The 21,947-nt window shown below is 35.7% G+C and overlaps 1 protein-coding gene across 6 annotated transcripts; it reads right to left on the minus strand.

The window, feature by feature from the left end:
- Positions 1–442: 442 nt before the first annotated feature.
- On the minus strand, positions 443–21,872 carry LOC8258593 (myosin-15). 6 transcript variants are annotated; one of them, XM_015717414.1, is made up of 39 exons: positions 21,804–21,872; positions 21,258–21,392; positions 21,018–21,164; positions 20,246–20,391; positions 19,964–20,120; positions 19,448–19,506; positions 18,675–18,831; positions 18,293–18,442; positions 18,046–18,182; positions 17,392–17,538; positions 17,197–17,298; positions 16,632–16,689; positions 16,450–16,551; positions 16,176–16,213; positions 15,954–16,080; positions 15,689–15,862; positions 15,416–15,547; positions 10,177–10,286; positions 9,776–9,839; positions 9,491–9,668; positions 8,923–9,128; positions 8,622–8,741; positions 8,422–8,520; positions 7,978–8,199; positions 6,835–6,974; positions 6,495–6,606; positions 6,230–6,280; positions 6,063–6,149; positions 5,716–5,886; positions 5,200–5,349; positions 4,020–4,196; positions 3,408–3,542; positions 2,527–2,597; positions 2,340–2,439; positions 2,203–2,259; positions 2,065–2,121; positions 1,872–1,952; positions 1,708–1,790; positions 443–1,012 (listed from the first exon to the last, which is right to left on the minus strand). In XM_015717414.1, exons 1-39 carry the CDS (start codon positions 21,855–21,857, stop codon positions 889–891), a joined length of 4,617 nt encoding a protein of 1,538 aa, XP_015572900.1. In that variant the 5' UTR covers positions 21,858–21,872; the 3' UTR covers positions 443–888. The 6 variants fall into 6 exon arrangements, with proteins under 6 accessions (XP_015572900.1, XP_025012607.1, XP_015572899.1 ...); XM_025156839.1 differs by having other exon boundaries at positions 6,063–6,146; positions 9,776–9,842; XM_015717413.1 differs by having other exon boundaries at positions 9,776–9,842.
- Between the last annotated feature and the right edge of the window lie 75 nt (positions 21,873–21,947).

The raw sequence follows: 21,947 nt of genomic DNA on the forward strand, positions 1-21,947 counted from the left end.
TGATCTGGCATTAAGGTAAATTGACTGGGTGCAAAGAGCCTGAGAGGGTGTGCATTCCCAATCCCAACCTAGGCATACTCTATTGAAACTGAAGACCTTTTGGTTTGGACAAGTGATCACGAAATGAGATTGGGAGCAAGTAATATTTCCGGAGATTTTCGCTCTTTGTTAATTGTGTTACAAATTACGAGTCGTGAACCTGAGTACCACTAGGTCGAGATACAAACGTAGGTTATAACGGGCGGCATATGTAGAAAATAACAATTTGATGCATAGATAAGCATAAATACCAGACGCGCTAGCTAAATTATGATTTGGTAAGAGCCACAAATTTGTGATCATTTGGCATGGGCAGTAGATAAGCTATCTGTTAAATCAAGAGGCTTCCTCGTCAGTTTATAACCTCTAAATAAACTCGATAGCAAAAGAGAGGAGGCCTGAGTAGAAATGTCAAACGCAATATCAATCGGATTGAACACGTATGCCCTTATATACAAAGCACAAAATAGTGAAACATCACCATAATACAACATATATGCAATTCAAAAAGAGTGAACATGTACAGAAAGAATAAGCTTCGTAGAAGTAGAAGCATCAATAACCTATGACCAATCGAGAAATGCTGGCTAAACCTACAAAATAAATTAGCAGGGAATGCCAATACCAAACCCCAGTATGGCGCTGACTCTCTATTCCACTATCAAATGTGCAGCTTACGAACTATCAAGTCAATCTTCTAGTTTTCTGATGGCCACCGCTAACAGGTTTCTTCTACTGAGCATCAAATGAAACTTGACTCTCGCATACCAAACTTATCGAGGCATTATCCCTTAGAATAAGCTAGACTTCAAGCTTAAATCAGCAGTTCTTAGGGTGATACCAGACCTTTTAATTTTGATGCAAGACCAAAAACTGAGCAGGAGGATATTCTGATAAAAACTTTGGAAGCTCAATATCTGAAGGATCTATTGCAGGAATTGCCATGTCTATATCCTCGGTTGAGAATGGAATGCTGCAAAAAGGAAGCAGTAATCAAGACTTTTAGGACTGACGTGCATTCAGTAAAAATAAACAGGGGACCTGGTAGCTATCTTTTGATACAATCAAAGGACATCTTGTATCATGAACTACAGAATACAAAAGGCAAGACACAACATTTAGAGCCCTATACAAAAAAGTAGACTCAAGAAGTCATAAGTTGCACTAGAAGAGAGAGTTCCAGCACTCATTCCAAATCCTAGTGGATCTCTTCCATGATGAGTAAATGAGTTCATAACCTAAGTTATGCACGAAACACTGTCTTGATATATCTCGGACCTTGGCTAATGCAAAAGATTTTCAAAAAGAACATCAACTTACTGTGGCTGCAGTATAAAGGCACATGATCAATCTAGTACAGGACAGTTATAACTCTTCACAATCTGCCAAATGCATAGCAGCAAAGGCGACTTCCTACCCATATATTCCCTTAACCATGATACTTGCATAATGTCCCATACAAACTGCAGTTCTGAATGGAGATGGTAATAAAGCAACCTTGCCACCAAGTGGCCGTAAATCACTGCCCCTTCCCCCCAAGATATTGCCTTTAGTTCTAGGCCCCTAATACAAATCCTAGAGGCTTTAACAGCAAGGGGATTGAGCACCCTCTGGTCAGCCCAACGATTTTGATATAGAAGGAAACATTTATGTCATTAGAGAAATCACCTCAGATCATCATCCAACAAGAAAGAATTGGATGTCGAATTCTGATTGTCCTTGCTCAACATTTCTCTCATTTGAGCAACCACCTATGGATGAAACCACAGTAAACTACCTGGAAAACATCATTTGAAAAAAATAAAACTGAAGATTCTGAAATTGCAACTTGCCTCATTTGAGACACTCTGGGTGCCATATTTATCATCCCAATACATGGTACTTATTCGATATATTTGTCGAACAGTCAAAGCCTGGATAAGTATTGTGATACCAGTAAGTTAAGGGGTAATGTAAAGTAAACTCCTGCAAGTCAATGCCAGAAAAAGAAATTTCAAAAGGGTAATGGAGTGAGAAAGATCATACTGGACAAAGATCCTGCATGATATCTTCAAGGGACTTTTTTCTCTTCTGATGTATCACCTAAGCAATTGCAACATGCAAAAAAAATAATATAACTTATTGCTCCCAGATACAATTTAAGAAAAGTATGCTCATCATTACCAGAAACCCAACAGCTTGTCTAATATATTTTAGCTCGTGCCATGAGGTTCCTGCATACTGCATAAGACACCACTTCAAGATAGAGTTCAACCTATGACTTTCAGAGTAAATATTTCACAAGATTATGATGTATTTACCTCTTCTGTTGCACCAACTATCCATTTCTCAAGTTCTGCTAAACCAGATTTCACATATTCCCCATTTGAAAATGTGCAACATTCACGTCGTAGAAGAAGGCTGAGAAAAATATTTAAATTAACCAGCAGACAGATAAGATAATTGTCAGGTGATGTATATCAAAATTGTTAAATATGATTTACTCACCTGTTAAAAAGTGATATATTGATGAAAGAGAAAACTTGGGTGATAAGCTTACGGATGAAAAATGATGGTACCTAAACACATAACTTTCGTTCATGTTAGAAAAAGAGATGCATAAATGTTAATGATCTGATGTCCATGTAGCCAATAAATGAATGTTAGAAGCGCAAATACTTTTGGTAGCCAGATTCTAGCGGACCCAGAAGACTGCAACTCGGTATGAAAGTTGGCCTTTTCGTTTTATGGAGGGCAAGTTGGTTGCTAAATGTCTTATCAATATTCTTTCTTCCACAATAAAATAAACTTATACACTATCAGATACACAAATGATAAAAAAATTCCTTCTTAGCACACAAGACTATTTTATAAATCCCTCTGAAGCCCATTAGGCACTGCATGCACATTTATATGCATCAATTAAAGCAAATAGTCTCTAAAGCTAGTTGAGAAAGGTCAAGTTATAAATTTCTTGAACAGGAGCCATCTGAGTTCATATAACCTAGTCTAACAGGTATATAGATGTAATTGCATCGAGGGATCATCTTCATCATAGTAGCACACAATTGATGTCCACAAAGAGCGCAAGTTAAAATATAATGCCAGAGAAGTTCAATTTCTGAAATAAGTAACTAAAAGAAAAGAAAGATTGCAAGTGAACAACATTTTTCTCATACAAGGACACTTAAGAATATCCTAGACACTATAAAAGACTACAAATAGGTATTCAATGTTTTCACAAGTTTTTGGTGCCCTCTGGATGCATCTGTATATGTACTTGCAACCAGTGTGGACGGGATGCATACTCTTATTTGTGGACAAAGGACTACCTAGTTAATACAATTTGAATGACTGAACACTAATGAATGAATAAAATAAGCACATACATGATTTGCGCGTAGACGACCTATGAAAGAATCCAAAAATTTGATGATGCTCTCCCACTGACTATTAGGTGCTTGCTGTGGAACACCACCAGGAGACCTAGATGATTTTCCAGCATAACGTAAAGCTTTTGGTGCCTAATAGATTGACCAAATATGCATCTCATCAGTTACACTGAAGACACAATTCTGAACAAAAGAAGAATGTTCCAGGCGAGTACAAGTATACACAATACTTATTAAGCTTTAAGAAACAGCCACATAAAACATAAGGCAAAGACAACAAGACATTGTCATGACATTCAAATTTATGTTGTATCTGAGTCGCGACTGGGTGAATTTCTTCTCTTCATCAAACTGTAAGCTATCAAGCTTAGTAACTTCGAAACATTGCAAGTTGTAGATCAATTATTCAGGAGTGATTGATGGAATTAAGAAGCAACCACAAGTACCAAATTTGAGAGCACACCAAAGATCAAAAGAAAAAGGTTTCAGTTTTCATTATATGCATTGAGATATTCTCTGTAATCATGAACAAGAATCCGAAAAAGGAAAAAGAAAGACAATAAAATAGATCACAAAAAGGCTACCGTGCTGCATTTGACTAAAACTCACCTGAATGCATAAACCCAACAGCGGTGACAACTCTTTCTTCAAATTGTCTCTAATCAAACCAAATATCTTCTCTACACAAGCCGTTAACTGTTGTTTAAATAGTATTGCTGGATATCTAGCTTCGACATGTGACAAACCATCCTCATATCCAATATATTTGAACGGAGATTTTAGACCCTGGGAAAAAAATGAAATGCAGCCAGACTCTGGGAAGTCATTCAGTTTGTAAATTCAAAAAAAAAAGTTTATAAGTTAGAGAACAAAGGTCAAATGGGAAAAAGATGCTGCAACTAGAACTAATTCTACTCAGCTAGCCAATGACTGCAAAAACAGTAGTGAGAGTTTGTCTGTTAACCAACACTACATCACTTAGAATATATTTATTAAATAACCTCAGAGATCTCTAAATCCATATATCCTGGCAGTGAACATGTTAAATTAGCAATACATAAAAGTACTGAAATCTGGTTCATTAACTATAGATCTTTGCCCGCCACCTCCATCCCAAGTTTCTCTGTGATTGATAAAAAGGAATATCAAGGTCTCTGAGTTCCTTCTCATGTAGACAATAAATTGAATGTTTCATATAAAGACATAAACAATGTGCAATGTGCATAAGCTCGGTGTTATAGCAAGTTCGCTTGTCCCTTGTGAACTCTTTCCCATATACTATGCGAGTTAATTCGATTTTAGATACAGAGGGGAGTAGATTATGCAATTGCACTCAGAATTAGTACGTCCTGGGTAGTTAACAGCCTTACAGAACAAAAGGTTAACAAACCATCTAACTTCAATTATCTGCCACTGAACCTTAACCATTTAAATTTGCTCAAAAGAACTCTCATTTCGCAAGCTGGAATAGTATAATTTGTTGGTTTAACTACAATAGTATTTTCTTTTTCTTTGTCCTATTAAATATTGGGAACCTATAAATGGTAGGCATATGATATGAATTTAATACTGTTCTAGCATGCATATGCAGAACTTCAACATCGTATGCATTTATTATTCACAATGTGAAGTCATGGGAAAAGAAATGTTTTCTTCTTTCAGGTTGCAAGCAAAATTCTGGTATTCTGGTATTTTACACACATATATAGGAAGTACAATAAATTTGACACATGATACTAATAATAGAAGAAGAGAAATAGCAATTTTGAGATCTCATGAAAAAACTCACATGAATAACCCTTCCTGGTAATGAAGAAGGAGTAGAAAACTGACTAGCAGCATTCAAAAAGCCATTTGATCGTAAGTTCCTCTGGAGGAGGCATAGAAGTGCTGAGGCATTGGACAGCCAATATGGTAAAATAACAGCCTCATCTCCAACCTGAAACAGATGTAATGGAATAGCTTGCAAATCATAATTATAACAATCATAGCTGGGGAGAAAACACATCAGGTAGTCAAATTCTTTATTGGCACATTATTCTCTCCAAGAAATGAAGTCCCAAAATATTTGCCCTGTGCAAATATTATAATTGATAAGTTTAAAATTTGAAATTTCTGTTAGCCATTGATAAGTACAACAGTGAGTTCAGAAAGAAAATGAAAAGTTAAGGAGGATTTTTTTTAACCTAGATGAGTGTAACAACATATCAGTTAAACTTAGAAAAAAGGAGAGGGAAACTTAATTGGATTGTCAAACAAAAGCATCATCAATGAACAGCAAGCTATACTAAAGTGCCTGACTTGCCTTCAGAACTTCATTTATTCCCTCAATTATATAGTCAAAAATAACTGTCCGCTCAGATTCAAAAGCATGCCAGTGAAGAAGACATCTGTATATGATACAAGCTGCCAGTGGTTTGCCATTAATAAACCCACTTTCTTCCTTGATACACCTTGAGAGGAATTCATAATTCTCCTGTATGTCAAAAGAATACAATATCAAAATGCTTGTTGCAAAATTTTTCAGTACAAAAATGATAAAAGATCAGGTTATCAATTTAGAACTGGTGATCATATTGCTTTAAATGATTATGACGATCACAACCTTTTTGATAATCTTGAAAAAGAAGGATTACAGACAATAAAACAAACCTGGTGTCTTTCTGCTGTTAACTTTGGTCGACGTGGTTCTGACAAACCATGTGAGAAAGGTATAAGTTTTGAAGGCGTGGGAGACTCCTGCACCAAAAACAATTCCTGAGATATCATACTATGACTGTCATCTACAGTAAGAAAAACTCATGAAAACCAGATCTTACAAATACAGGCTTCCGGTCAGATGGAGCAAGAGCGAGCACACCAGAGTATTTCTGTCCATCAATAACAACAAAAGCAGGTAAACCATAAATTAACTATATCCGTGGCTAAGTTCAAAAAGAAATAAAACATTTCAAACCATAATCATTAAATTACTCAAGTATTTAGTAATTCCCAAGTAATCCAAGCCAACATGCATATGGTTTTTATGCCGAAAGTCAGGAAACATATATATGTAAATAACAACACAATCATGCAACAACTTACTTCAGAGAATGCTTTAACCAAACTTGAACGGTTGCTCTTAGGAGATACACTCAATGCTTTTTGTCGAAGGATGTGATTCTCATCTTCAAGATGTGAGACTTTCTCCCCAAGACTAAAATGCAAAGAAGAATATGTACGAAAACATCAGGAGATAAAAGCCAACAACATAATTTTAAGCTAATAAAATTCATAAATGACTAATTATAATTAGTAAAGAGTTTGATTAGTGATCAGCCCAACATGGGCTTTTAAAACTCTTCACATGAAACTCAAGCTAAAATAGAACGGTGAGATTAACAATGTAGCATAGCTGCATAGGAAACTATCAACTTATGCGTACCTCTGCATATTCTGTTGCAACTGAGAACACTTCTCTTCAGTTTCCTTGAACTTCGCAATGGTATCGTTACTATCCTTTTGAGCTTTGATAAGCTCAAGCTCCAAAGCTGAGTTCTGCTTTTCCAAAGAATCCAAAGAACCCTGCCGAATGAAGCAAAAAAAATTCACGAAGTCAAAACGTATGATACATCAGAAAGCAAAAGGATAATGAATGCTAGGCATTTATAACATATGGAGACCAACATTCAATTGATCAAAATCAATCAAGCATAAAAAAATATTAACCAGAACCATAAAAAACCATAAAAGTCGCATCCAACATTAATCCTGAAGTCACAAGTCATAACAAGAAAGCTAATCCTGTTCACGTTCATAAGTTTTCAGATTTACATTCATCTAGTTTAATTTTAGAAAATAAAGAAAAAAACGAGTAACATGTTAATGTCATAACAGAAATGGTAAGCACAAACATACAAAACTCCAAGGTTGCAATGAACAAAAATTCGTAAATACCATTGTTGCCAAATAAATAAGATTAGCTTGGTACTTGCTAGTAAATGTATTGTGTTGCATATCCAGCATCACAAATTTATTCTCCCCCCAAACAAATTCTTTAGACTCTGTTAGTTTTGAAGGGAAGGTGGGTACAAGGTATCTTTTCTAATGTATCTAATCCATTCTATTGGCTAGACTCATTTCTTTCCTATTTCCAGTCCTTACAAGTTCCAAATAAACATAGCCTCAGACATTTCGCCTCAGTAGTGAGCATTACTAGATCTGATTTAACTGAATATGGGACTTGTATATGCTCCTGCTCCCAGCAGATATGCTGAGCGAGATAGTGACAAAGGGGGAACTCAACAATGGCTAATCCAATTACTTTTACAGCATTCGATGAAAAACTTCTAAGACATGTATATCACTGGAGTTCACATCCAATTATAAGCCTCCATTTAACATTAATTCAAGCTTTGAGACTTGCTACTCAAGTTAACAGTTTAAAACATGTGGCTAATTTCTATTTTTTACAAAAAGCTGCACAGGAATAACATAACAGAACAAAGAAACAAGAATAGACATTAAGCCACATTCAGAACAGAAATACTTGAAATTCAATTCTACCAATCAATTCCATGTGAATCACCTTTAGAAAAGCATTTTCCTTTCTCAACTCAGCTATGGCAATGAGCTCTCTCTCCAAAGCTGATTTTTCCTTCATCGATAGTTCTAGTCGATTTAGCAACATTGCATTCTTGTTGAACTCATTAATTGTAGCCAACTTAGCTGCATCTAGCTCAAGACTCAAAGATTCCAATGACTTTTGAAGCTCGGAAATTTCAATTGACTTAGCCTCTTCATTAGAAATCTGAATTCCGGGTACATAAAGCCAAACAAGAAATGTTAAAAAGAAGAGAAAACACAACTGAAAAGAGATTCCATGAACATGAAGTCAAGACAAATGCAACGAAAATCAATGCTAAGAAATAAAGCTAACTAATTAAAAATTTTTTAGGGTCAATTAGAAGCAAAAAAAAAAAGTATTAAAATTAAGATAACTTGATAAGTAAAATGTCGAAGGCATAAATACCCGCAATCTCTTTTCTAGATTCAATCTCCATGCAAGATCCTCTAACTGCTTCTCAAGTTTATTCTTAGCTAAACGCAAGGCACCAGTTTCATTAGCCTCCTGTAAAAGCAAATGAATCATGAGGTGTTGTTGTTAGCCACTTTTAGGCAAAAGTGTCAAGACACATTAGACTAGAAATGTAAAAATATCATTTCACCCACTTGTTTAAGCCTTCGAAATTCTCTTTTTGCCAGCTTTTGTCTCCAGCGACACTGTAAAGCTACGATTGAAGTCTGATGTCGTCGGACGGCTGAGCGGAACTTGCACAATCTCCATCGAGCCTAGAAATTTTTCAGTTACATATTAGAGGGGAAACTAATGCAGAAAAATTGTCATGCAAAAAATAATTTCCTGCTCCATAAGGAAGAAACTTAAATTTAAAATTGTGTGCATTCTGCAAGCATCAAAATCCTATAGTTCCAAATTTTAAATGACGAATGCCGTCCCACCCTGTAGATTTACCTGAATTGTAGTGGCAGCTCTGTGCCTCTTCCCATTTAAAAATCTTTGGCGAGTCAAGAAACCACGGATATTTGACTGTACAACAATAGCTGCTGATAGCAATTTGGAATAAGCACGCCTCAGTAACCATTTGCGAATATATTTTTGAATTGAAACAGAAGCTGCTGTTTCCTGTTTTTCAGCATACATCTTCCGAGCAAGGCATCCTGCATATATAACAATGATAAAGAGCTGTACATAATGAAAATTGATGGAGAAAAAGAGGACTGCACATCCAATCAAAAAATAAAATAATTGAGGAAAAATATTCATCACAATGGTAATAATCACAAAAGTTTATAAAGCTTCAAAACCATATACAAATCTAATTATAAGATAAAGCACAATAATGGGGTTTTTAGCAACTCTTTCAGCATTTTAAGCTGTATGAATCAGGATAGCAGGAATTATATTTGCAAGCTTTTGCACAATTAACATGGAGGAGACAAGAATTTCAGAGACCATATGTTGATTTTAACAACTCAGGGCAAATATAAGACTAGGTCAGGGCCAACTACAAGATGCGAACCTCTGCAATATGCTTGAACTGAAATAGCAGCAGTCCTTGCTGAGATAAAGTTCTTCTTAGCAATAAATGTCCGCAGTTGACGTTGGATGCGCTTTGCAGCATCGTCCAGAACCTCAGCCCGACGTGAATCTAAAACACCAATCTGACCAGCCCTGAGAAACACTTTGGTCCTACCCAACTACGAACAAGATAAGACAACAGAAAATCAGCACAACTTAATGACAGCAAAATAAGATCAATGATAAGATTAAAAGCTTAAGTGCTCAAATCCTTAAAGAAGAAAACCTGAAAATTCTCAAGCTTTAACTCTTGCAGAATTTTCTCTGTCCAAGCTTTTTCATCATAATTACTACTGTGCAAATTTAAACATAAAAAACACAAAGAAGAAATTCTCAGCAAGGGAGGACTATAAAATAAACTCACTAAGCTGCTAATAAAAATATATAGATAAAAGGGAAGAGAAATAACAAATCAAGCATTGAGAAGCCAAGCTAAAAGACAGAAGCACTAGGAATCTATATCTAGTATTATCATGATGGTATTAATGCAGAAGAACATAAGATGATAAATAAAACTATCATAGAAATTAAGATTGAAGAGGTGATATGGTACAGACACAAAGGACAGATCCGTTAGAATAATTGGAAGATTTTCCAGATATGAGTTTTCACTCTTAAGTACCCCACCTTCCATCCAAATATTCAGGAGTTAATAATCCAAAACGATCCACAAATTCTGAATATGTTCTTCGAGTGGGATAACCAGCAAGACTTATCCTAACAGCCTCCAAAACACCCTGCACCAGATTAGAAAGTTACCCCATCTGCCTGTTTTGTGTATTGAGAATAATTCCCTTTGAGCATATTCTAACAGAAGGAAAGAAAACATTTTACAACAAGGATGATAAAGCTTAATATCTTAAACCAACATAAATAAAATGAGAAAAAAAAATCCATAGTGCTGAATACCACTAAATGCAGCAAACATGAAGCTTCCTGTTATAAATGTTGTGTATATGAAATAGGATTATGTATAGCAATTAGAAGATTAGATTAATTAGGAGTCCTTAAGTAATTAGGATTGTATATAGTGTATATATATATGGGTGTAACTTTATTGATTAATTAATCTTCTAAGTATCACAGTTGTGAAAGAATTCTGGAATTTTTTCTTTCTCTCTTGCTGCCTAACGAAGCAGCCAACATTGTATTTTTGGGTCACCGAGCTAGGGCTTCTTGGGTCCCCTTCCTCTAGTGGTCTGTTATTCTCACCGCCTGCGTCAGAGGAACCGACGGCCACCGACCGCCATTCACCTGAAGTTTCATCGCCAAAGATCCTGAGAGTTTTTTAGCTGACCTCCCTTTTGAATTTGGGACTGCTAAATTAAAAATCCTTTCTAGTGCAAATATTTCTCCTCTACAAGATGCTTTTAGTAAAGTTCTTTGTACAGAAAGTGTTTCGCCTGTTAAGCCTAGTAGTGTTCTTGTTAGTCGTAATATTATATCTGAATCAGGAAGACAACAATATAAGAGTGGGAATGGTAAAGGAATGGGATCTACCAACTATGACAAGAATACCAATACTCATGGACAAGAGTAAGGGGAAATAGTGTGTCACTACTGTCATAAGCTAGAGACATATGAAGAAGAATTGTAGGAGGTTGTAGAATAAGAAAACTCAATATGCCCATATTGCATCCACCATAGATACCTCTGAGAAGCCTGTGATGATATCTGCAGATGAATATGCAACATTTGCCCAATACCAAGAATCATTGAAAAGTCAATCTCCTCCTGTTACTGCCATTATCAAGTCAGGTAAACCCAATACATGTCTTGTTTCCTCCTCTTTGAAATGGGTCATTGATTCTAGTGCTACAGATCATATGACAGGTAATTCAGAACTATTTGCTACCTTTCAGTCGTATAAATCTAGCTCTACAATTACTTTAGCAGATGGGTCAACATCTTATATTATTGGGTCTAGGGATGATTAACCCAACACCGTCACTTTCTTTGTCATCTGTTCTTAGTTTACCACAGTTATCATTTAACTTAATTTTTATCAGCAAACTCACTCATAGTCTTAACTATTGTATCTCATTTTTTCCTAACCATTGTTTCTTTCAGGATCTTATGACGAAAAAAATTATTGGTTAAGGACATGATTCTGGAGGTCTCTACATCCCGAATACACAAATTCCAAGATCTATAGCCTGTTCTGGAGTTATAACCCCTTTTGAAGCACATTGTAGGTTGGGTCACCCTTCTCTCCATGTGTTAAAACAACTTTGTCCTCAGTTTCAAAGTTTGCCTTCATTAAATTGTGAGTCTTGTCAATTGGCAAAACACCATCGTCTTAGTTCAAGTCCTATAGTAAATAAACGAGCTAGTGCTCCTTTTGAGTTAGTCCATTCAGATGTTTGGGGTTCGTGTCCAGTTGAGTCCAAAACTGGACATAAGTATTTTATTACTTTTATTGATGATTACTCTCGTATGACATGGTTATATTTAATGAAAAATCATTTGGAGGTGTTTTCTTATTTTTCTACTTCTTGTGCTGAAGTTAAAACTCAATTTAAGGTTTCTGTAGAAGTATTAAGAAGTGACAATGCTAAGGAGTACTTGTCAGAATCCTTTCAAACTCACATGCTTCACCATGGCATTGTTCATCAAACTTCTTGTGTAGATACACCATCTCAAAATGGGGTTGCTGAAAGAAAAAATACACCTTGAAACTGCAAGAACTTTGTTATTTCAAATGAAGGTTCCTAAAGCTTTCTGGGTTGATGCAGTTTCCACAGCATGTTTCTTAATTAACCGTATGTCTTCAGCTGTCCTTCAAGGTAAAACTCCTTATCATGTTTTGTTCCCAAATAAAACACTGTTTCCAGTTAAGCCTAGAGTATTTGGGTGTCAAGCCTTTGTTCGAGATGTTCGTCCTCAGTTACCAAGCTAGATCCAAAATCTTTAAAGTGTGTTTTTCTTGGATATTGTCGTGTTCAAAAAGGTTATAATTTATGGTCCTTCTCTTAACAGATATCTAGTGTCAACTAATGTTACTTTTCTAGAAGATACACTTTTCTTTCCATCTACTCCTCATTCAAGTCAGGGGGAGGATGAAGATTTGTTAATTTATTCAATTACATTTGCTCCTGATAAACCTAAGCCACCTATAGTACAGGTTTATTCTCGGCGATCAACCCCTCCAAATCCATGTCCTGAACCAGCTCCTTCATCGTCAGATTCAGTCTTAGAGGATCTTGTTCCTTCACCATCACTACCAATCTCTAACAATAATATTCCTATCGCTCTTCATAAAGGTAAGCGTACATGCACTTATCCAATGTCTTCATTTGTGTCTTATAATCATTTGTCGTCCTCTTCTTGTTCTTTTATTACATCTCTTAATTCTATATATATCCCTGAGACTGTTAAAGAAGCTTTTTCTCACCCTGGTTGGCGTAAGGCAATGATTGAGGAGATGAGTGATTTAGAAAATAATGGTACTTAGACCTTGGTCAATTTGCCTGCAGCTAAGAAAGCTATTAGGTGTAAATGGGTGTTTGTCGTTAAAGTAAATCCTGATGGATCCGTTGCCAGATTGAAAGCTCGTCTAATTGCTAAAGGATATGCCCATACCTATGGGATAGATTACTCTGATACATTTTCTCCTGTTGCTAAGTTGACCTCTTAAGGTTGTTCATTTCTATGGCGGCTACTTATGATTGGCCTCTTCATCAGTTAGACATCAAGAATGTTTTTCTCCATGGAGATCTTCAAAAGGAAGTTTATATGGAGCAACCATTTGGCTTTGTTGCTCAGGGGGAGTATGGAAAAGTTTGTTATCTTCATAAATCTCTATATGGCTTAAAGCAGAGTCCTCGCGCTTGGTTTGAAAAGTTTGGCATGAAGAAAAGTAAGTCGGATCATTCTGTTTTCTTCAAACATTCTACTACTTATATCATTTTGTTAGCTGTGTATGCGGATGATATTGTCATTACTGAAAGTGATATTATAGGGATTTCATCCCTTAAATCTTTTCTCCACACTCAGTTTCATACTAAAGACTTGGGAGTGTTGAAATACTTCTTGGGAATTGAGGTAACAAGAAGGAAGAAGGGTATACTTTTATCTCATAGGAAATGTGTACTCGACTTGTTGTCTGAGATGGGAAAGTTGGGAACTAAGCCATGCAATACACCAATGTTTCCTAACTTGCAGCTCACAAAAGATGGTGAATTATTTAAAGATTTGAGAGATATAGGAGATCGGTTGGAAAGCTGAGTTATCTAACTGTGACACGTCCAAATATTGCGTATTCAATTACAGTGGTGAGTCAGTACATGTCCTCTCCAACAATTAATCATTGGACAGTTGTCGAACAAATTTTGTGCTACTTAAAAAAGAACACATGGGCAAGAAATATTGAATAGTAACCATAATCATACTAGAATTGAGTTTTTTCAAATGCTGAATGGGCAGAATCCAAGGATGATTAAAGGTCTACTTCGCGTTGTTGTATATTTGTTGGAGGGAATTTGGTTTTGTGATAAAGTAAGAAGTAAAATGTTGTCTCATGTTCAAGTGCAGAATCAGCAATGGCCAAGTCTGTGTGTGAAATAATATGGATATATCAACTTTTGTCTGAAGTAGGTCTTAAAACTTAAGTACCGGCAAAGTTGTGGTGTGACAACCAAGCTGCTCTTCACATTTCATCTAATCCTGTATTTCATGAACGAACTAAGCATATCGAGATTGACTGCCATTTCGTTCATGAAAAGATTCAGCAAGGTTTGATTTCTACGGGTCATATGAAGTCAGGAGAGCAACTGGGAGATATCTTCACGAAGGCTCTTAATGGGACTCGGGTTGATTATTTCTATAACAAGTTGGGCATGATTAATATCTATGCTCCAACTTGAAAGGGGAATACTATAAATGTTGTATATGAAATAGGATTGTGTATAGCAATTAGAAGATTAGTTTAATTAGGAGTCCTTAAATAATTAGGATTGTATATAGTGTATATATATATGGGTGTAACTTTATTGATTAATTTTAAGAATCCTTCAATCAAATTACACTGTTAATGGTGCAAAATTGGAACCATATAACTAACTTTAAAAGACACTTGAATTCCATAATAATGCATAGGAAAATCTAAGTATTATAGTTACACCAAATCACCACAAAGTAGTGCAATACCACAATCCTTTCTCCTTCCAAATCCTTAAATTTTACTGTGTAAGAAATTCCAAATTTATAGCGTATTTGATCCTAGCAAACACCAAGATTCGAATTCTAGATGGATAAGAAATAGAAAATTGAAGAAAGAGAAAAATGTGAAGCTCATTTATACAAGACTGAGAAAAATTTATATTTAAAATTTGAAAACAAATAGAAGAATAATTATGCTTTAGAAAATCCCATTGCCATATTTGCATGACTAGGTAATGTATTAAATGAGGGCTATGCTTAAACTTGTCATAGACCACACGTCTTACATTTGACCATTCACATGTGAATGCATAGTAATCCTTATGCTACATAAATAAGTTGCATTGACTTGATCATGCACCTAAAACACCGATGCAAGTCTGGGCTATACACACCCCTCCAATCTAGGCAATGTCTTAAGTTAATGACAATCACATGAAAACAAGAAATATTTTACTACAATGACAATGAAAACCAAACGCATGAATGCCATAGTTTGACGGATAAAGAAGGGACAAATTAAGAAAAAGTAGCAACACAACTTCGAGCCTTTTGTTTGCCAACAAGCATGGGCAACCAGTCACAAACAAGTGCAAGTGCTAAAACAAAAGATAACAAAAAAATAAAAGGAAACAATGCTGAATAGAAACAAAAATAAGACACCAATGCCAAACAAGCTGAATAACTAAATTCTGGTACAACTAACCCCACAGCGTAGTTGGTGCAATATGCTCTTATTCTCAAATTTCTGAGGTCGATTTAAAGAGTTTGGCTTCACACAACGTATATAATGAGGCTGAGTTGAGTTAAGGGTTTCCATAAGTGCTTGAAGTTGTTGCTACAAAGAAAAAAAAATGATGACAGTGTAAGCATTAGTCAGTTAACGACTGCAAACTATATGTATTAACATCCAACTGAAAGTGCTGTCACCAACCAATTTACTGCAAAGAGGATGAAGCAAAATGAAGAGAACTTGTACCTTAAATCTGGAGGACACAGAAGAGAACTTATATGATGATCGTGAAGATTCTTCTGGAGGTGAAGGGAAAAGACCAGCAACAAAGCAACATTTGGAAGAAGACAACAGATTGCAGTGTTCTACCACTATGTAATCACGATTTTTATCCAAAAAAGTCTCTGTTTGATAGACAACCTGAAGAAAAAAATGAACAAGTTAATCATAAGGATCTTCCTTGGATTACAATACAATAGCTTTTCCGGTAATGTGGTGGCATGTGACAGGCCTTGCCAGCATAATGAGAAACTGTAAAATCTGTTTCAGAAAATTTCGTCTTTTCCAGCCTTGGGTGAGTGCCGAGATTCTGGAATAGCTTGGTTGAAAATGTTTCATTTGTTGATTTAGGGAACATGCTGCATAGATGTGAAAATCAGGATAAGGATAAGCTGCTCTTAAGCAATTCTATAAAGCAAACGCACCAAGTTACTAGGAAGAACTCAAACTGTACCAAGCTTCATCCAAGAGAGCAATTATCCCGATAGGTTTCTGCAAACAACCGCAAGCTGACATAAGGCCTAACAGCAATAGAAATCGATGCCATATGTAGAAACAAGGAAAAGATGTAACATTAAAGACAATGACAAAAAAAGGTTTTCCAATCAAACGAAAATAAGTGGTCCATGTAAAGTTATAATTGGACGTCACCAAATCAAATGCTATATGCTGCGATCTCTTTCCTGAACATGTGAATCAACTACTTGAAAGAGGGAACAGATGGGAACCTTCTCAATTAAATCCAAGACATCCTGGTTGTCGATAAAATCAATGTAGCTCCAATTAATTTCTTCTTTTCTGTACTCCTCCTGTTCCATCTTGAACACATGCTGAAATGAATAATCAACACTGAGTTAGGTTAGAAAACAAGTTGCAATAAATGTCATCTCATCTTTAATGACAGACATACCTCATTAAAGTGTTGCTGAAGTTTCTCATTTGCAAAATTAATGCAGAACTGCTCAAAACTGTGGAACATAAAACATTAACCACTTGACAGGTGGAGCATGGTAACAGACAAAGATCAGAACTGGTTCCAAAAGTAGTAGGGTAAAGAAAAATTGGAGTGCAGAAGAAAATGCCTCTCAAGTGCAATAATGGAACAGTAAAGATGCAGAACACAAACTATAAAAACTAAACATTTGTATTTAGAAAGACAGAAGAGACACGTCTCTTAGGATTTATAAAATTAAAATTAAAAAAAAAAAAAAAAAAGATCATCAGGGTTGGGATGCATCCTAAAAAGAAGGCTCGCAGAAGAGAATGGTAGAAGAAACATTATACATATATGTACAAGTTCAAAAAGACAAATTCAGTTGAAACAGTTAAGCTATATAGTTTAAGAATGATGAAGATGAACTTCTTCTAAACATCATCTGTGTTCAGAACACTACAGCAAGCTTAATAAATTATTTTTCTAATGACATCGTACCTAACATGGTTTAGCAAAATTCAAACAAGATCTTGTATATTACCTATTATGTTTAAAACATTCAAAGCCATAAATGTCCAACACTCCAATTTGTATCTGGGACATTGGATCTTGCCCAACAGACCTATTAATTTTATCAACAAGCCTACAAGAAACATTGAACCAAACAAACTTAGATTGTTACAAGAACTCCACATAAAACAAAACGAAAAGTCCATCCAAAGTGACAATAGCATACCAATCAAATAGCTTAGCATAAACTGTCTTTGCCAATGCATCCCTACTAGCAACAGCAGCATTGCAGTCAAGATATTTTACAATATTTCCTTCACGGGTTTGAATTGTTCGAGTACATAATGTTGCCAGCAAGAGGTTGACATCACACCTGTTGAAAGAAGTAATTCAGTTCCTAAACTATGGGAACCCTTACACTGATGAAGGCAATATTTTTATAAAGGCAAACGTTCAATTTGCATTAATGAAACATGCTCTAACTATTAAACAGTTTAATTTCCTGCTCAATTTGTTTCATCTATGTTGGATGGACTTACAAATGAAGTGATAAGAATGTAACAGTTGCATCCACTGATGTAATTCGTACTTAAGCTCTATGTATCAAGTACATATACAATAGAAGTCCAGAGAAGGAATATTGAGCATAATCTGTCAAGAATGATTTAACTAATTTTTCTCTTTCATACACTACCAGAACAACTTTACAGTTTTAGTGCTTGGATTTCCATTTGCACTAATATAGGAAAAATTTATGAATAATTTAACAAATTCTTATATGAAAAATGATAGATAACAAAGGAACTAAACTCAAATTCATTATTTGGTCAACTGTTCATTCTAAGACATACTGTCCAAGGTATAAAATATAATCACCTACATGAAAAGAGCAGCTGCCATCTGCAAATGAAAGCTAGATCTCTGATCCTTTACAGTTGAAGAATCATGTTCTTTGCCCGGAGAAAATTCAATATTTCCAAGATGAAGAATTGCAGCCAAGGTACGAAATATAGCTTCCTGATAGGGTAGTAGCACAAAATTAGAAAGAGAAGAACCAATAAAGATAACAACCAAAGGGAAGGCTGAAGCAATCAAAAGTACTAATCCGTTGTATAATGCTCATGAACCTGATTTTCATGACTGATACCAACGATATCCATCGCCCTCCTCGTCTTTATGTACTCCTCCGCGTTACTAACTCCTTCTAATTCATATATCTTACTCTGATTTAAGTAATGAAAGTGGCTTGGATGATCCAATTTGTAATTCTCTGCATCCTGGATGCATGAAGAAAGCCCGAACACAACATCCATTAGCTAGAAAATTCTTAATAGATAAGATATGTACACTACTGCCACATGAAGGCACTCAACTTATAAATTGTAACCATTAAGAGCAAATATGTAGAGCGCTAAGTAACATGCAAGGAAAGCAAGGGTGAGGAGAGAGAGAGAGAGAGAGAGAGAGAGAGAGAGAGAGAATGAGGGGGAAGACAAAGCAAGATATTACCCTCCCAGATGCACACAATTGATAAAAGCAATGGTAGTTCCTTTCAGGATCAGTAATCTGAACCACTCGAGATCGTTCCAAAAGGTAGGTTCTAATAGCAGCACCAGATATCCGACCATGTGCATCAAACTGAATCTCAACAAACTTCCCAAAACGACTGCCACAAAAAGACAGAAGAATTAGGAAAGAAAGAACCACATCAGATGGAAGACTCGCTGAAGTCACAAGATTTTTATAGATCTCAACAAGCTTCCCAAAAGGGCTGCCATGACAAAGCTTAAGAGGCAAGAATGAACGAAGTTAACATGATAAAATAATAACACAAAACCACATTACAAAAACCATGCAATAGAGAATGTGACTGAGATAACAATCTTAATAAACATACTAAGATCCTAGAACACAGGAAATTATCGAACATCTCTTCTTACAATACAAGCGACATACTATCTTAATCCTCAACATGTTCAATATTCCCTATTGTACCTCAGCCTCATATGCCCATTCTCAATGGGGTTTCAATAGCCTCCAATTTTTCTCGCTCATTCATTAAAAACATAAGAAATAAAAAAAAAAAAAAAAAAACTTTACTGCATTAATGTTTTCTTAGCAAAGTTTGCAGTCTAGATTTTGAGAATGACTTACTGAATACACTTGAAAAGAGAAAAACTATGAGATTAGAGAAAATAAGAAAAAGAAAAGAGAGACAAGCAATTTCAAGCTGAACTAGAAAAGGAAATCAATTAACATTTTGGAAACAAAATATAACCCACCTTGAGTTGTCATTCCTAACAGTCCTTGCGTTACCAAATGCTTCCAATAATGGATTTGACTGAATTATGCAAAAACTAAAGATCAGCAAGTTTTCTATAGGAAACATGTGCATGACAAATTTCTAAAATGTATATACATGACATGATACTTTCCCAACTGCATCATCAATAGAAAAATTATATGGAAGCCCAAAAACAAAGTAAGTTATCCCAAGAAAATCACAACATCCATGATCCTTCAGTATCCAATGCTTAGTTAAGAACCTAAAAATGCTTCTCTTGCTGTAGGGGAATTCAATTTTGAGAAAATAATTGACACGAATAATATGAAGACTAAACTTATAGATATATACACACACATTGTGGCATCAACTAAAAAGTACAAAAGTTAATAGTAGCTTTGACTGGACACTAGACTTTACTTTGCTGTATCTACCTCTTGTGTCCAAACAGGATGCTAGCAGCCTAGCACAATTGGGTTAAATTTTAGTGAAAAAAAGAAGTCTTAAGTCTTACTTCAAGAACTTGCTGCTCAACTGTTCTGTCATCATCAGCAGCTCGACCCCCAACATAAGTCAGATACTGCATAATCAATTTTGTCGTCTCAGTTTTCCCAGCTCCACTTTCTCCACTGACCAATATAGACTGGCTTCTGCCTTCACTCATCATCGCTCTGGAGTTAAAACCAAACAGAAGCTAACTAGATCAATCTACATAGCAGCGATACGTATCACACATCAATCTTCATTTTTACCTACTCAAATCAATTTCCGTATAAAGTTCTTCAACATGACCTACCTATATGATGCATCTGCCACAGCAAAAACATGTGGGCTTAGCTCACCAAATGGTGCTCCTTTATATTGCTCCATCATATGCACATTGTAAAGATGAGGAAGCTTGGTGAACGGATTAACAGCTATCAAAATGCTTCCTGTATAGGTCTATCAACAACAAAAAAGAAAAAAATCACATAAATGCAATTGCATCATCCGAAAAATATTCTAAGCTCTGTTTTTCAACATGAAGTCAATAGAATGACCAAATAGCATAGACTACAAAAGAGGAGTGTCTAGTTTAATTAATTTGGCAAGAAAATCATTTAAATCTACGCTGAGCTTTGTAATTTTCCACATTTTCATGACAACGCAAGCATTTATTTACCACATAACATTAAATGCACACTAAAAGTGCACAACTTAGCTCGTCAGATGACAGCTCAGAGAATGAACAGTGGACCTCTCACACAAAAATAACTTTAAACAGGTCCGCAAGCAGGAAAACCAATAAAGGATAATTAACTTCAAAGAGCTTATATGAGCTAATTAAAATCCACAAGTCCCCATATTATAGAGATTTTACTATCAAATCCCTCCGACATTGCCCTTAATTACTTAGAAACAGCCACTACCAACAAAGTCGTAAAACCAATAACTAACGTAACAATTCACCATAATCGAAAAAAAAAACTTCCAACTAAACAAAAATCAACACTTGTCAATTATACTAACTAGCACACAATTTATTTTAACTAAACAAAAATAAAAGTACATTTGTCAGTTAAACTCACATAAATATCATTAAGAGCATATCTTCTTTCAAGATTGAAAAGCACTCCAGGTTCATGCAAATATGTTAATTTAGTCATATCATCGACTCCTCCATGATCCTCTTCATCATCATCTCTAAGAAATAGCTTATCAGGATAAGCCAAAACCTAAAGAAAAGAAGAAAAGAACAGAAATTAACCAAGAAAATAAGCCAAAAATCACTGATATTCCTCAAAAACACCAGAACGTATAAATTTCACCTTCTTGCGAGAAGAAGCAGTAATGACTTGAACTTGTTTACCGATAAAATCGGTAACCTCAGCTGCAACCCATGCGAAATTCTTATCTTCGACCCAAACTTTTGAGCCCTTACGCAGATTATTCATCTTCGGTTCCTGTTATGTCGAGAACAAACAGAGCTAAAAGAAACAAACCCTAGAAAAAAGATACTTTCGAAACAGGAAGTGTGCGATTTTGAAATATTGAAAGGGAAAACCCTAAAAAGGACGAGAGAGAGAGAGAGAGAGAGAGTCACGGCCTTACGGGCATGTTCCCAGTGAAAAAATTTGTGTTCCCGCCCTAACAGGTGTAGGTAGAGAGAGAGTCAAAAATGGCGAAATGTGAGGGTATTTTCGTACCGTAATCGACACGTCACCCTCTCTCGCACAGTGCTACTAGTGCGTGTGTAGGAGAAGAGAGCGGTTTTTCGGTTTTTGCCTTTTCTTTTGGCTTTAAGTTTAAGCTTTTGGTTGATTTGTCGCTATTACAATGCGTCGCTAAATTGCAAAAGGTTACAGTGACGATACCTCTACTTGAGCGTTTGCGAGGAAAGTGCAATTGCTTGTGTTGCGTTGTGTCATGTGCGTGGCTAAAGTTGCGCTGCGTTTAAGCTTTCAAATTTTTTTGAATTTATTTGCAATTTTGGACTTTGTAGTGTGGGGTTGACACAC

This window comes from Ricinus communis, chromosome 3 (assembly GCF_019578655.1).
Source record: "Ricinus communis isolate WT05 ecotype wild-type chromosome 3, ASM1957865v1, whole genome shotgun sequence".
In the NCBI taxonomy this organism is placed as follows: domain Eukaryota; kingdom Viridiplantae; phylum Streptophyta; class Magnoliopsida; order Malpighiales; family Euphorbiaceae; genus Ricinus; species Ricinus communis.